This window comes from Lonchura striata, chromosome 26 (assembly GCF_050655825.1).
Source record: "Lonchura striata isolate lonStrDom1 chromosome 26, ASM5065582v1, whole genome shotgun sequence".
NCBI lineage: Eukaryota > Metazoa > Chordata > Aves > Passeriformes > Estrildidae > Lonchura > Lonchura striata.
This window is the reverse complement of record NC_140728.1, coordinates 6,941,981-6,955,268: the sequence shown is the minus strand read 5'-3', so window position 1 is coordinate 6,955,268 and position 13,288 is coordinate 6,941,981. Positions and strand designations below refer to the sequence as shown.

At 52.0% G+C, this 13,288-nt stretch overlaps 1 protein-coding gene across 2 annotated transcripts; it reads left to right on the top strand.

Annotated features, from left to right (window-relative positions):
- Positions 1 to 362: 362 nt before the first annotated feature.
- Positions 363 to 5,926, top strand: IL10 (interleukin 10). Of its 2 annotated transcripts, XM_021535346.2 has the most exons (5): positions 363 to 566; positions 2,174 to 2,236; positions 3,170 to 3,322; positions 3,840 to 3,905; positions 4,409 to 5,926. In XM_021535346.2, exons 1-5 carry the CDS (start codon positions 414 to 416, stop codon positions 4,499 to 4,501), a joined length of 528 nt encoding a protein of 175 aa, XP_021391021.2. In that variant the 5' UTR covers positions 363 to 413; the 3' UTR covers positions 4,502 to 5,926. The 2 variants fall into 2 exon arrangements, with proteins under 2 accessions (XP_021391021.2, XP_085417499.1); XM_085561373.1 differs by lacking the exon at positions 4,409 to 5,926 and having other exon boundaries at positions 403 to 566; positions 3,840 to 4,133.
- Positions 5,927 to 13,288: the final 7,362 nt, after the last annotated feature.

The following is a 13,288-nucleotide window of genomic DNA, read 5'->3' as shown; positions in this document are numbered from 1 at the left end:
CCCCCTAACAATACAACACTGATCCAAAAATAAAAAATGGAACTGTGAGAGTAAATTAACATCACGCAGGACCTTGGCTTCTTTGTGTGTCTCTGCAGCTTTCCTCCTCAGCCACAGCTAAATTTACAAGAAACAAGCAATGTAAAAAAAAAAAAAAAATGCAGAGTCTAAGCACAAAAAAATTGATGGGGTGTGAGGAGAGGACAGGAAACCCAAGTTGACGGGAAACCCAAGTGACATTTGGGCTTAATACTGACTTAAAACCCCAATATTGCTCGTCAGGAAATGGGGAGAGGAAATGGAGTGATGTATAAATTAGGGGCTCCATCAAGGTGAAAGCTGCAGATCTGCCTGGCGGCCTCCGGTGGGATCCAGCCCAGAGCTGCAGCAGAGGGGAGCAGCCCTGCCCAGGCATGAGGACCACGGGCACAGCCGTGCCCATCCTGCTGCTGCTGCTGGGCATCGTGCCCACCCGTGCCCAGCCCTCCTGCCTGCACTTCCCCGAGCTCCTGCCCGCCAAGCTCAAAGAGCTGCGGCTCAAGTTTGAGGAAATTAAGGATTATTTTGTAAGTATGGTCATTTTGCCTTTCTGGTTTTTTACCTTTCTGGCGAGGCTCCGGGATCTGGAGGAGGGGGAAGAGTTTCCTCCCAGCAGAAATGATTTGGCTGCGTTGTGTTAAGGGCAGCTCGGTTTCGTTGCTCGCCGAGAGGAAATCTGCCAGGCTTTTCTTCCTAGTTTTTTCATTAACAATGAGCTCGAGGTTTCATAAGGAACCTCTGCAAACCTCTCTAGCCAAGCTTCCCCCAAAATATTGCAAACCAAGTTAATCACTGAATTAATAGGAAGGAAATAATTTTTTTCTTCGGGGCAACCAGGTCCAACCCTGCTGAAGTCGGTGCCAGGTGAAAAGGGAAATCTTTTGCTGCAGATTTTTTTTTTCTTTGAAAGAGCCACAAAACCTGCACAAGGTGTTTTATCAGGGGAGGAGCACAACACCTGCACTGGTGCCCATGCAAGGTCCCTGCTCTGCATCTCAGGAGCTTCAGGGCTGCTGAGCACACAGCACACGATGCCCTCAGAGCATCTGCTGTGGCTGACAGAGGTGCTTGGTCACAGCCCCGTTGCTGTTTTAGTCCATAGCAATGTGTTTTAGCAATAAAACAATATAATTCTCCAGATCAAATCTCAAGCTTTAGCTTGAGAAATCTCATGGCTGGTGTTTGTCATCAAACAAACACAGGCAAGATTTTAGATGTTCAGCTGGCTGTGAATCTCCCAGATAATGCTGGGGAGGAATATTTTTAACCTCTCAGGACAGCTTTTAAGGCTTTAATGCTTTGGGTGGTGCCAGCCCACCCCACTGCAGCCGGAGGCACAGGGCACCAGGAGAACAAACCCCTTCTCCCCATGAACAGGAGGCTCCCAGGGGTGACCAGAGCAGGGGGATTGAGTTCTCCTGCCCTGGCAGAGGCTGGGCTGGCTCCCAGGGGTGACCAGAGCAGGGGGATTGAGCTCTCCTGCCCTGGCAGACCCCGGGCTGGCTCCCAGGGGTGACCAGAGCAGGGGGACTGAGCCCTCCTGCCCTGGCAGACCCCAGGCTGGCTCCCAGGGGTGACCAGAGCAGGGGGACTGAGCTCTCCTGCCCTGGCAGACCCCGGGCTGGCTCCCAGGGGTGACCAGAGCAGGGGGATTGAGCTCTCCTGCCCTGGCAGACCCCAGGCTGGCTCCCAGGGGTGACCAGAGCAGGGGGACTGAGCTCTCCTGCCCTGGCAGACCCCGGGCTGGCTCCCAGGGGCTGCCAGGGCTCTGGCACCTCTCTGGAGAGCTTTGCTGTGTGCAGAGGCACCCTCAGAGGCACCGCAGTGCAGCTGAGCAGAGAGAGCGGCTCCAGCTCAGCCCCAGCAGTTTCACATTGACAAATTCGATGGCACCAAAGGCTGTGATTTCGTTTTCTTGCTGGCCCAACCGAACAGTCCTTGTGCTGCCAGGCTGAGGAGCAGTGACCCCTCTGCCTGGTGGCACCGTGCTCTGCTCACACGTGCAGCGGGTGCCCTCTGCCTCTGCTGCAGGGAGACCCTAAATGCAAAAAGGGAAGGATCACTTGTCAGGGCAAATGGGGAGACTTGACTGCGTGCCTGCAAAAGCTCATTTTTCAATTCCATCCTCCCCCAGCAATCCAAAGATGATGACCTCAGCATCCAGCTGCTCAGCTCTGACCTCCTGGAGGAAATCAAGGTAAAAATCTCATTCTCTTGCGAGCTCCTCCTCCTTCCCCATCCTTGGGCAGGCGTTTCATAAGAAGGGGGAAGCCGGCTGGAAACGGGGGCGTGTGCTGCTGTCACGCCAGGCTGCCCGTGCCACCCTGCAGGGACACGTGTGGCTGTGGCGGGGCTGGCACGAGGTTGCCCCGTGGCCAGCGTGGCTCCCAGCCCAGCTGTGGTCTGGCCAGTCCCACCCCCGTGCTGGTGGCCATCCCCAAGCAGGCTTCCCTGCGGGGACGCTGGACTCCAGGATGGTTTGGGTGGATGGAGATGAGAGATCTCTGAAGGCTGCTCTTAGAATTTATGGATTATTAGAGAGGGTGGAAGTCACCAGATGAGACCCGTGGCAGACCCTAGGGCATGGGGGAAGGGAGAGGCAAGGGGTAGAGGGAGATAAGAGAGGATGCCAAGAGGGAGAGGATGCTCCAGGAGAGGGGGGAAGTTCCAAGAGAGCGAAGGTTCCCAGAGAGTGGGAATTCCAAGAGAACAGAAATTCCAAGAGAGCATCTGGCTCCTCAGGGACCCCTTATCAGGGGGTTCAAGGTGGGCTGGAACAAGATTTAGGCCAATGGGGTCACTGGTACTTGGGCCAGTGGGGTCAGAGACTCCTGATGCTTCAGGGGAGGTTACAAATGTGGGATGAACCGTACATTTTGGGGGTGAGATTGAACATTCCATTTAACCTTTGGGCATATCTGTAGGTAAGGGCATTGTCCAACCAGAAGGGGGGATTGTCTTCATCCTGGCTGTACTATTGTTTTCTACTTGTTCAGTAACTAAGGTTTGGTATCTCAAAACTTCTTACCACCTCAATCTCTGTATTTCCTAAATCTTTTGCCAGGCAATCATATTTATATGAGGCTTTCTTGTTTCATCTTCCCCACCACCTCCCCCTCCTGTCCCCCAGGGCAGGATCGGCTGCCAGTCAGTGTCGGAGATGATGGGGTTCTACATGGAGAAGGTGCTGCCCAGCGCCATCAGGACCAGCACTGAGCACCAGCACAGCATGGGCGACCTGGGCAACCTCCTGCTGAGCCTGAGAGCCATGATGAGGCGCTGTGTGAGTGGCGCTCCCAGCACGGGGACGCTGCCCCGGAGCAGGGCAGGCCCGGCGGTGGGATGGGGTGGAGGAGCGGGGTCCTGGCAGGCAGGGTTTGGGGTGCGGGGATCCGGGGTGGGGTTAGTGCTGGCAGCAGCTCAGGGATGGAGGTGCAGGAGTGCTCGGTGCAGCCAGCCCTGGCTGGACAGACAAAGGGCGGGCAGGAGGAGATCTGTCCCTTACCTGGATGCTGGAGCTGCTGAAATCACACCTGGAGTGGCCATGAGCCCACCAGTGGGGCCAGGGGAACAAACCCTGTCCCACACATGGAGCTGCTGTCCCCAGGGACTGGCAGCAGGGACACAGGGCTGGGGACAGGCTGGGAGCTCTGGTCCCTTCTGCAAACCAGCTGGAATTGCTGCGGGCACACGGGGAAGGTGGGGAGCAGCAGTGACAAGGGACAGGAGGAGGGGACAGCCACCACCAGAGCCCTGGGGAGGACCCCCGGGGCTGAGGCCGTGCTGGTGTCCCTTTGCAGCACAGATTCTTCACCTGTGAGGAGAGGAGCAGGAGCATGGAGCACATCAAGGAGACCTTCAGCAGGGTAAGGACCAGGGTTGGGCAGGGAGGAACCTGGGCAGGGCAGGGAGCTCAGAGGGGACAGCAGAGCACAAAAATCTCCTTAATCACACAAATTCTTGCAGCAGAGAAAGGCAGAGAGGGATGATTGAAGGGTGGGAATTCTGAAATTCCCAGGGCATTGGGCTGAGGAATCCAGAGAGGGATGGTTGAAGGTGGGAATTCTGAAATTCCCAAGGGATTGGGCTGAGGAATCCAGAGAGGGATGGTTGAAGGTGGGAATTCTGAAATTCCCAAGGGATTGGGCTGAGGAATCCAGAGAGGGATGGTTGAAGGTGGGAATTCTGAAATTCCCAAGGGATTGGGCTGAGGAATCCAGAGAGGGATGATTGAAGGTGGGAATTCCGGAATTCCCAGGGGATTGGGCAGAGGAGCTGGAGGTGTCCATGGGAGGAGGATTTGTGCAGGCACTGTGCATCACATTCAATGATGTGACAGCCACTAAACACACCTGGCTTTCCCCTGCAGATGGACAAGAACGGAATCTACAAGGCCATGGGAGAGTTTGATATCTTCATCAACTACATCGAAAAATATTTAACAATGAGGAGAAAGAACTGAGAGCAGCCCTGAGTCTGCATTTTCCACACCAAATCCTCTGTTAAAAATCACTCTGGGCTGCAAGAGCTCAAATTACATTATCTCAAGGTTCAGGTTAAGAGTTACAATAACTTCCAGCTTAATATTGTATTTAAGAGCTGATTTTTTTAAGAGATGAATTTATTATTTATTATTTCTAATACCTCAGTGTTGATGTTTACAATATGTTTTGAAGGAAGGAGTGATGAGCTTGTAAATTACTATTTATTGTTTAATATTTTAATATTGTTTATCACAGTGCTATTTTATTCATAGCTTCAAAACGTCCAAAGCAGTGTTTTTCTTGAGGGCAGACAATAATCTGAGTTTATCCCAAGTGATTTAGGAGCAAGGCCAGCTCTGAGCTCAACAAAATTTAATTTTAGGCAAATGACCCTCTCCTCATATCTAAATTTATTTATGCAATCAGGTGGTTTTATATCTAGGAGGAGAAAAAACCACAGCAACAGTTTGGCTGACTCCCCTTTAGACTTCAGCCTGTAGATTAAATTTTAAAAATTAATAATAGGAACAAAATGTTTGGTTCTAATAGAACTTGGCTTAAATATCGCTCAGTATCTGCCTTCCAGAGCTGCAGGGTCGGCCACCCTGCACTTTCTAAAGTTAACCTTAGTATTTTCCAGTCTCTGGTTGGGTTTTACTCACTGTTTTACTGCTGTTCATTTTCTTTTAGAAGTTAGAGGATGTTTAATTAACCACCATTTTAAGGTGGCTCGGGTAATTTGCATTCAAATCCGTGGGGCTGCTCCCAGCACTGCCAAGGGTGGGATTGGATTTTTAATCCCCACGAGCAGTGGGAGCAGCTTCAAAAAGCCTCCAAAAGTGGCTGATTTTAGGGCTCAGCTTCCTCCTCACCCCGGTGGACCCCGAGCCAGAGGAAAATGCCACAACCCCAAGAGAGGCTTTTACTTCTAATATTTAGAAGTTTAAGGGCCCCCAGCTGATGAAACACTGCCGGTTTGGTGTTTGCTGTGCAAGTCCCAGCTGAGGAAATGTTATTTATGCCGGATTTATTCTTTGTGGACATTTCTGGTGGCAGCAGGGGATTCCTGCTGGCAGCCTGCCCACACGGGAATTGGATATTCCAGAGCAGGGCAGGAATGCTGCTCCATGGGTCGCTCCTCCTGCTGAAAGCTCGGGCTCAAGGGCAGCCAAAGACTGTAAAACTTAAATTAAGCCTCTTACAAAGCACATTAATCTCCCACTGAGCCAATTCTGAGCTTGTTTTCCCCTCCAAACACCTTCGATGCTGTGGGAGAAACAAGGACAGCCCTGGAGGCAAGGACAACATCAGCACAGCTTCTGTCACGGGGTGAACTTTCACTTATTTATCTGAAATGATATGACAAGAAATCCTTTATTTTTGCTAATAAAGAGTCCCTAATGAATGCAGCCTCTGTCGTGTTCTCGCGGGCTGGTAGCAGGGCTGTAAATCAGCTCCAGCCGGGGATGCTGTGCCCGGAGTCCCCGGGCTGGGAGAGAGCCCAGCGGGCACCGAGCCAGCTGGGAGGGACCCCCAGGGACACCTCGCTGTGTTAACGACCAGGGAAGTGAAAAAACCTGAGGTCATCACGTTTAAAAATTGTCAGAATCCAGAGCTTCCCCCTGGCTGCCCTGGGACCCTGGCAGGGGTCAGGAACCTCCTGGACAGAGCCCCCAGAGACACTGGCTGTGATCTCTGCCCATGGAAAAGAGTTTTCAATCTTACAGGATCAATTACCAGCTCTGAGTGTTTGATATAAGCCATAATTAAGTGTGGCACGGGTGCAAAAGTAAAATTTTAGGATTCTAGATGAGGGGTCCAAAGGGGACAAGATGGAGGAAATTGGGTGTGCCTTGTCCTTTTTCTCCTTCTTCATGCCCTCCATGTCTCACTGTGGTGTTGGCATTTTTCTGTTGGTTCAGGCTGGGGACACACTGTCCAACGTAGGTGACAGATATTGGCACGTTCTTGTAAATGCAGCCCAGGGAGTTTCTGGTATTTAATGTTTGTCACATCCCACTGAGGGCAGAGCCCCACACGCTGCCCTGCAGGACAGAGCTGGGCAGGGCAGCAGAACATGTGAGAGATAAACAGAATAAACAACCTGGAAACCAGCACAGACCAATTATGGCTTCTGCTTTGGCAGGGGGCTGACAGACAGAGACTTTTACAATCTCAGAGTCATCCATGCCACAGATTCTGACAAAAAGCAAATTTCTCACCGAGCACCTGGCGTTGATCCCTCAGAGCAGGGGAGGAGCAGAGGCACGAACCGTGCACACCGTGTGCTCCAGCAGCATTTTCTCATTGCTGGAGCTCTGCCCACAGCAGGGCCAGGATGCACTGCTTAAAAAATATCAGGGAGAGCAGCCCAAAGGGCAGCCTGGAGAGCTGGCAGACCCAGGGCACCATCACAAGTCATCCAGGTGACCCAATTCCAGCCAGAATCCCAGCACCAGCATCACCCAGTGTCCCTGCTGGGTGTGGGCAGCACCTCTGCAGGTCCCTCAGGTCCCAGCATCAACTAAACTCAAAATATCAATATTTGGGGGAAAAAACCCACCACAACCCAAAACGTGGATGAAAAATTAAACTCTACAATTCTAATAAAGGTTTGTAGGGCATGGGTGTGTTTATTCACAGCACTGTGGACCCATATAGGGACTTATTGCCTTTTAATGGGCATGTGTACCTCTGAGAACACCTGATCCTTTTTTATTACCCTTACTAATTTCCTTATGCATCGAATTTCACAATAGGTTAATGCATATTCATTCTGTTGATTTTACATTGCACTTACAGCTAGTTACACTTGTACTCGGTTTTTGTCAGAAAATAAGAAAGAACTCTGGGGCTACTCTGCTCTGTCTGTTTTAATGTCTGAGGAGTCTTTCTTATCTCTTATATTTTAGTGTGAAAATTTGCATTCATTTTTCTTAGCTGGGGTAGTTTTGCTAGGGCTGCAGTCACCAGACTAAACAGCACATTTAGCAAACCCAAAGGAGCACATTTCACCTAAATCTAAATAGATTCCTACCCTGTTGAATTTTCACTCTGCTCAAACCCCCAGCCTTTGCTCCTCCTGCCTCCCCAGAAGCTGCTGCGAGCCCTGGCAGGGCTCAGCCCCCGGTGCTGAGGTAGTTCCTGCCAATCTCAGTGGCAGTCTGGGTGTTACAGTAAGAGCACGAAGCCGTGGCCGAGATCAAAGGTGGTGGTTTCTGGTTTTGTTATCCCACAGAAGTTGGGTTTCCTTGCTGGGTATCCTCCCCCTGAGAGCGCTGCCTGCTCAGCAGCCCCAGTCCTGAGAACCAAAATCTCCTCCAGACCTCGGCTGCTCCTGCTCTGCCCCAGGGCTGAGCTTCCCCCCAGCCCAAATTCTGCATCTCCACCTGGGGTTGACTCTTCTGCGCTTTTGTTTTTCTCTCTTTACAAACTTCCTTCATCATCTGCTGTTGGCCAACATGAGGAGGGCAAATCCCAGCTGAACACCAGGGTGGAAGTGTCTCCTGAGCACAGTAGGACAGACAGACAGACAGACAGACACCTCCTGTCATGTGCTGGGACAGAGGAACCAAACCTCACCGGCCTCTTTCTTGGGGCAGGAAAAAAATCTGTCTCTTGTCACGAGGAAGATGAGCACACCTCCTCCGTGACCCTTCAGCCTCCCAGGGTGCCACAAAGACCAGGGACAAGCCTTGAGGTGATAGGAGGGACCTTAAGCACAAAAGGGGTAAGATTAAAACAACTCTGCTGTAACTTCATTTGATGCAGAAGCTTTCAGAACTTTCCTCATTTTGTTTTGGTTGCAGTTAACACTTGTTATTTAACTCGAACTGGCTGCACCACTCAGGCCCACGCAGCTCCTGCCTCTCTGTGTCCTAGATTTCAGCAGCATGTGACTGAAATTGGGGCTTTTGCCGTGAAAGAGGCCAGGGGGAGCAATAAAAACAGGGCTGAGAACCCCAGCTGGGCACGAGATCACAGAGGACACAGCCCCGACTTTGCAGAGCTGGCAAATCCTTCGCTCAGGCGGTGAGAGGCTGAGTAATCACCAGAGCTGGGGATTGCTGAAGATGCCACAGCTGCAGTGATGCTCACCTCCAGGACAGCATCACCTCCAGGACAGCATCACCTCCAGGATAGCATCACCTCCAGGACAGCATCACCTCCAGGATAGCATCACCTCCAGGACAGCATCACCTCCAGGACAGCATCACCTCCAGGATAGCATCACCTCCAGGACAGCATCACCTCCAGGACAGCATCACCTCCAGGATAGCATCACCTCCAGGACAGCATCACCTCCAGGATAGCATCACCTCCAGGACCAGCATCACCTCCAGGACCAGCATCACCTCCACCCCAGGGCCAGCAGCCCTCAGGGCCAGGATCCCAGTGCAGGGCTCTGCAGCCCCCCAGCAGCTCCAGGGCCATGGAGAGGAGCAGCTGGAGCTGAGCAGCCCCAGGACTGCACCCAGAGCTGCCCAGGGGCTGCACCCCCAGTTCCCCATCACCGAAACCCCCGGGCTACCCCAGCAGCAGTGGGGGTTCATCCCAGCAGGAGCATCCCGAGGAGGAAAGGGATCCAGCCTGCCACACCAAGCTGGCAGAAGCCTGGCTGTCACAGGGACATTTCTCTCCCTCTCAGGATTTTCATAGAGGTGCACAGAGAAATGAAAGAGAAAACAATTTCTTTTTCTGCTCCTTGTTTTTCCCATGTGGAATGTGTTTGGAAAATTGTTTACCTGGGGTGAGTGGTGGGTTGGATTCTGGTGAGGATTGTTTGAGCCTGGTGGCAAATCCAATCCAATCCAATCCAATCCAATCCAATCCAATCCAATCCAATCCAATCCAATCCAACCCAATCCAATCCAATCCAATCCAATCCAATCCAATCCAACCCAATCCAGGCAGGCTGGGAGAGAAGCTCCACAGCAGCTGGCACTGCTCACTGTCCCTCTGTGCTGAATTCCTGTGTCCTCTGGGGCTCTGCAGAGGTCTCAGATCCAGCACTGAACCCCAGGGAAGCTCCTGATCACAGAGTGGATCGGGTTGGAAGGGATTTTATTGATCACATTGTTCCCACCTCATGCCATGGATTGGGACACCTTCCACTACCCCAGACTGTTCCAGGCCACATCCAACCTGGCCTTGAATGTCTCCAGGGATAGGGCAGCCACCACCTCTCCCAGCAGCCTATTTCAGTGCTTTACCACCTTCCTTTTAAAATTTTCTCCCTTATATCTAATCTAAATCTACCCTATTTTAATTAAAAACCATTCTCCCCTGCCATGTCACAACAAGCTCCTCTGAGGTGTTCTGAGGTTGGATATTAGGGAAAAAAAATTCACTGAAAGAATAATAAAATACTGGAATTGTCTTCCCAGGGAGGCGGTGGAATCACCATCTCTGGATGTGTTTAAAAAAAGACTGGACTTGGCACTTGGTGCTATGGTCTGGTTGTGGTGTTGGGGCATGGGTTGGACTTGATGATCTTAGAGGTCTCTTCCAACCTCATTATTCTGGGATTCTGGGATTCTGGGATTCTGGGATTCTGGGATTCTGGGATTCTGTTCATCCCCACCTCGATTAAAAGCCCCCTTTAGGTGCCCAGAGCCCAGGCAGCAGCAGCAGCAGTGACAAGGTGAGGGCACAGAGCTGGCACCCTGTGCCATTCCCGAGTGCCATCCCAGCCAGCAGCACGCTCATTAATTAATATGGCATTAATTAACATTGATGTGGGACATTGGCACTCCTGGCGCTGTTGGGTGGTGGTGCAGAGCGAGGAAGGGAGTGGAACTGCTCCCCATCCCTGCCAGACCTTCAGGTGCTTCAGTCAGAGACTTCTCGGGGCTTTCCAATGGAAAAGGAGCTGGAGGTTCCAGCCACGGTGCAGGGAGAACACCTCAGCTGCTCAGAGGTGGAAACTCAGAGGTTTAACACCAGCAGTTCTCATTTTCTGCCTTGTGACCTGCTGCCTTTGGCCTCTTGACAGGGTCTCTCCACCATTTCATCACACCCTGAAGCAACCAAACCATCTCCTTTGCTCCCGAGCTGGACTACAAAGTTCCTTTCCTGGCAGCAGCACCAAATTTACTTTTTTCTCAGCTGAAATTTGGTTTCCTGACTCTTTTGCAATGCTGAGCCCAGCTGCTGTGACTGGCACATCTCACACAGCCTCTCCACAACCTGCTGGGGCTGATTTTCAGAGCAGCTTTCTTTGCCTTTCCTGGTTGGAAAAGGCACTGCAAAAGCCCAGAGCAGGATTCGTGTGGGCCTGTTACACTCTGATGGTGCAATTTCGGAAGAGAACCTCACACTGAGCAAAAATCACATCTTCTTCTGCTCTCACAGCCAGATTTCCATCACCACCTGTCCTTTTCCAGCCAGCCCTCAGCAGGATCCCTGCAGCCCCAGGGCTGAGCGAGCTGATGCCAGTGGATCTTTCAGAAATCCAACATTTTCTGAGCATTAAGCAATTTAGCCGTGTGCAGGCCAAGCCTCGCACCAGGAAATCCTGACATTCCCCTGATGTGCCTGGTCTGATCCTCAGAAAAATACAACCATCAGATGATTTTGCACAGAATTTTCTGCCTTTTTGAGTTGTCCAGGGCATTCCTAGGGTCCAAACCAACCCAACGCAGAAAGGCAACCAAGCCGAAGTCTCCTTGGCCAACAGGAGGAGGCTGCAGAATTTTTTTTTTTTTTCACCGAATTTTTGCCTTTTTGAGTTGTCCAGCTTACAAGAGGCATTTACAGGGTCCAAACCAACCCAGGGCAGAAAGGCAACAAGCCAAAGCCTCCTTGGCCAACAGGAGGAGGCTGCAGAGCAGTTCTGCAAGTCCTGAGAGCCCAGGCATGGAGAAACAACCACTCTCAGTGGAAAATTAGGGCAAGAAAGAATAAATAATTCCCATCATCACCAAACAAAGGGCATCAGTGAAACAGCAACCAGCTGAGGGCTCCTGGGAGCCCTTGCACAACGCTCCTTCCTCCTGCACATCCACATGAGCCTCAGGACATTTTGTCCTCCTGGGGCTGTCCAGAGTTGACCAAGACCATGGGAGCACAGCAAACCACGGCTGGAGGAAGGGGCTTCACCCCCATCCTTGCAAGAGCAGCAGACACTTCTTGAGTTGACAGATAAGAGCAGAGATCTTCGTGATTCATCCCTCCCCAGTGATCGACCTGGAGCCCAGCCAGATTTTTGATCAAAATCATTTCAAAAGCAAGAAAAATATTTTTTAAATTTATTTTTTTTTTCCTTAACAGGAAGCTTGCTGCTAAAAATAAAGCAGGTGGGGTGAGGAGAGAGGGGTTATTTTTCTACTAGCTACTAAAAATTTCAAATGTTGCACTGAATCTTTCACAAATTCCTTTGGAGTCAGCAGGTCACGGGTCCCCCCAGGTTTCCATGCTCTGCTCCCACAGCAGCTGCCTCCTGCAAATAATTGTGGCCACCACCTCCCACAGGTCCCAGCACCTCAATCCAAGGTTTTACATCCTGGGTTGTTTTTCCCAGAGGTGATGGAACCCCAGAATGATTCTGGAAGGGACCTTGAATCTCATCTCCTCCCAGCTGAGATGTGGGAATCCATCTCAGCTTCCCCAGCACAAAACTGGATTCCTTCCTGCTGCTTCTCCCATCCTTACCTGATCCCACAGAGCCCCCAGAATTCCAGCACCTCTCCTCTGCCCTCTCCGCTGCTCTCCAGCCAATTTATTTACAGCAGATCTGCCCCAAAATTTGGGTTTCAAATCGAAAAGCACCAAAACACCGTGGGAGTGAGCCCGTTCTCACCCCCACCCACGCTGCCCCAGCGATTCCTTTTAGTCCCAGCAGCTTCACAGAAAACAGCCCCGGGTTTCACCCACCCAGGCACTGAAAGCAGTGACAGAGACAGAGCCTGGGGGCCAAAACCCCTCCAGAGGGACAATCCTGCTGGGGAGGGACAGTGGAGGGGGTGACACCATGGACAGCCTTCTTCTCCAGGGGTTGGGATGTTCAGGAAAGCCTGGGGAGCTTCAGGACCACCTTGGGAAGGTTCAGGACCACCTTGGGAAGGTTCAGAACCACCTTGGGAAGGTTCAGAACCACCTTGGGAAGGTTCAGGGCCACCTTGGGAAGGTTCAGAGGCAACATTGGAAGGTTCAGGGACACCCTGGGAAGGTTCAGGACCACCTTGGGAAGGTTCAGAACCACCTTGGGAAGGTTCAGGGTCACCCTGGGAAGGTTCAGAGCCATCTTGGGAAGGTTCAGGACCACCCAGGGAAGGTTCAGGACCACCCTGGGAAGGTTCAGGACCACCTTGGGAAGGTTCAGAACCACCTTGGGAAGGTTCAGGACCACCTTGGGAAGGTTCAGAACCACCTTGGGAAGGTTCAGGGTCACCCTGGGAAGGTTCAGAGCCATCTTGGGAAGGTTCAGGGTCACCCTGGGGAGCTTCAGGGCCACACTGAGAAGCTTCAGGGCCACCCAGGGAAGGTTCAGGGCCAGCTTGGGAAGGAGAGGAGAGGGAGAGGGCACCTGGGCATGGCAGTGGCAGTCCTGTGTGCCACAGCATCACCCACAGCACCATCCACAGCATCCACAGCACCCCACAGCATCATCCACAGCATCCCACAACATTCTACAACACCCCACAGCATCCACAGCATCATCCAGAGCATGCAATCATCCACAGCATCATCCCACAGCACCATCCACATCAGCCCACAGCACCCCACAGCACCCCACAGCACCCCACATCATCTGGAGCACCCAC

Bases quoted from the DNA above. Each gene is read 5' to 3' on its own strand.
- IL10 (XM_085561373.1), top strand. From the start codon at position 414: ATGAGGACCACGGGCACAGCCGTGCCCATCCTGCTGCTGCTGCTGGGC. The intron at 567-2,173 runs GTAAGTATGGTC...ATCCTCCCCCAG, and splicing joins AGGAAATTAAGGATTATTTT to CAATCCAAAGATGATGACCT. The intron at 2,237-3,169 runs GTAAAAATCTCA...CCTGTCCCCCAG, and splicing joins ACCTCCTGGAGGAAATCAAG to GGCAGGATCGGCTGCCAGTC.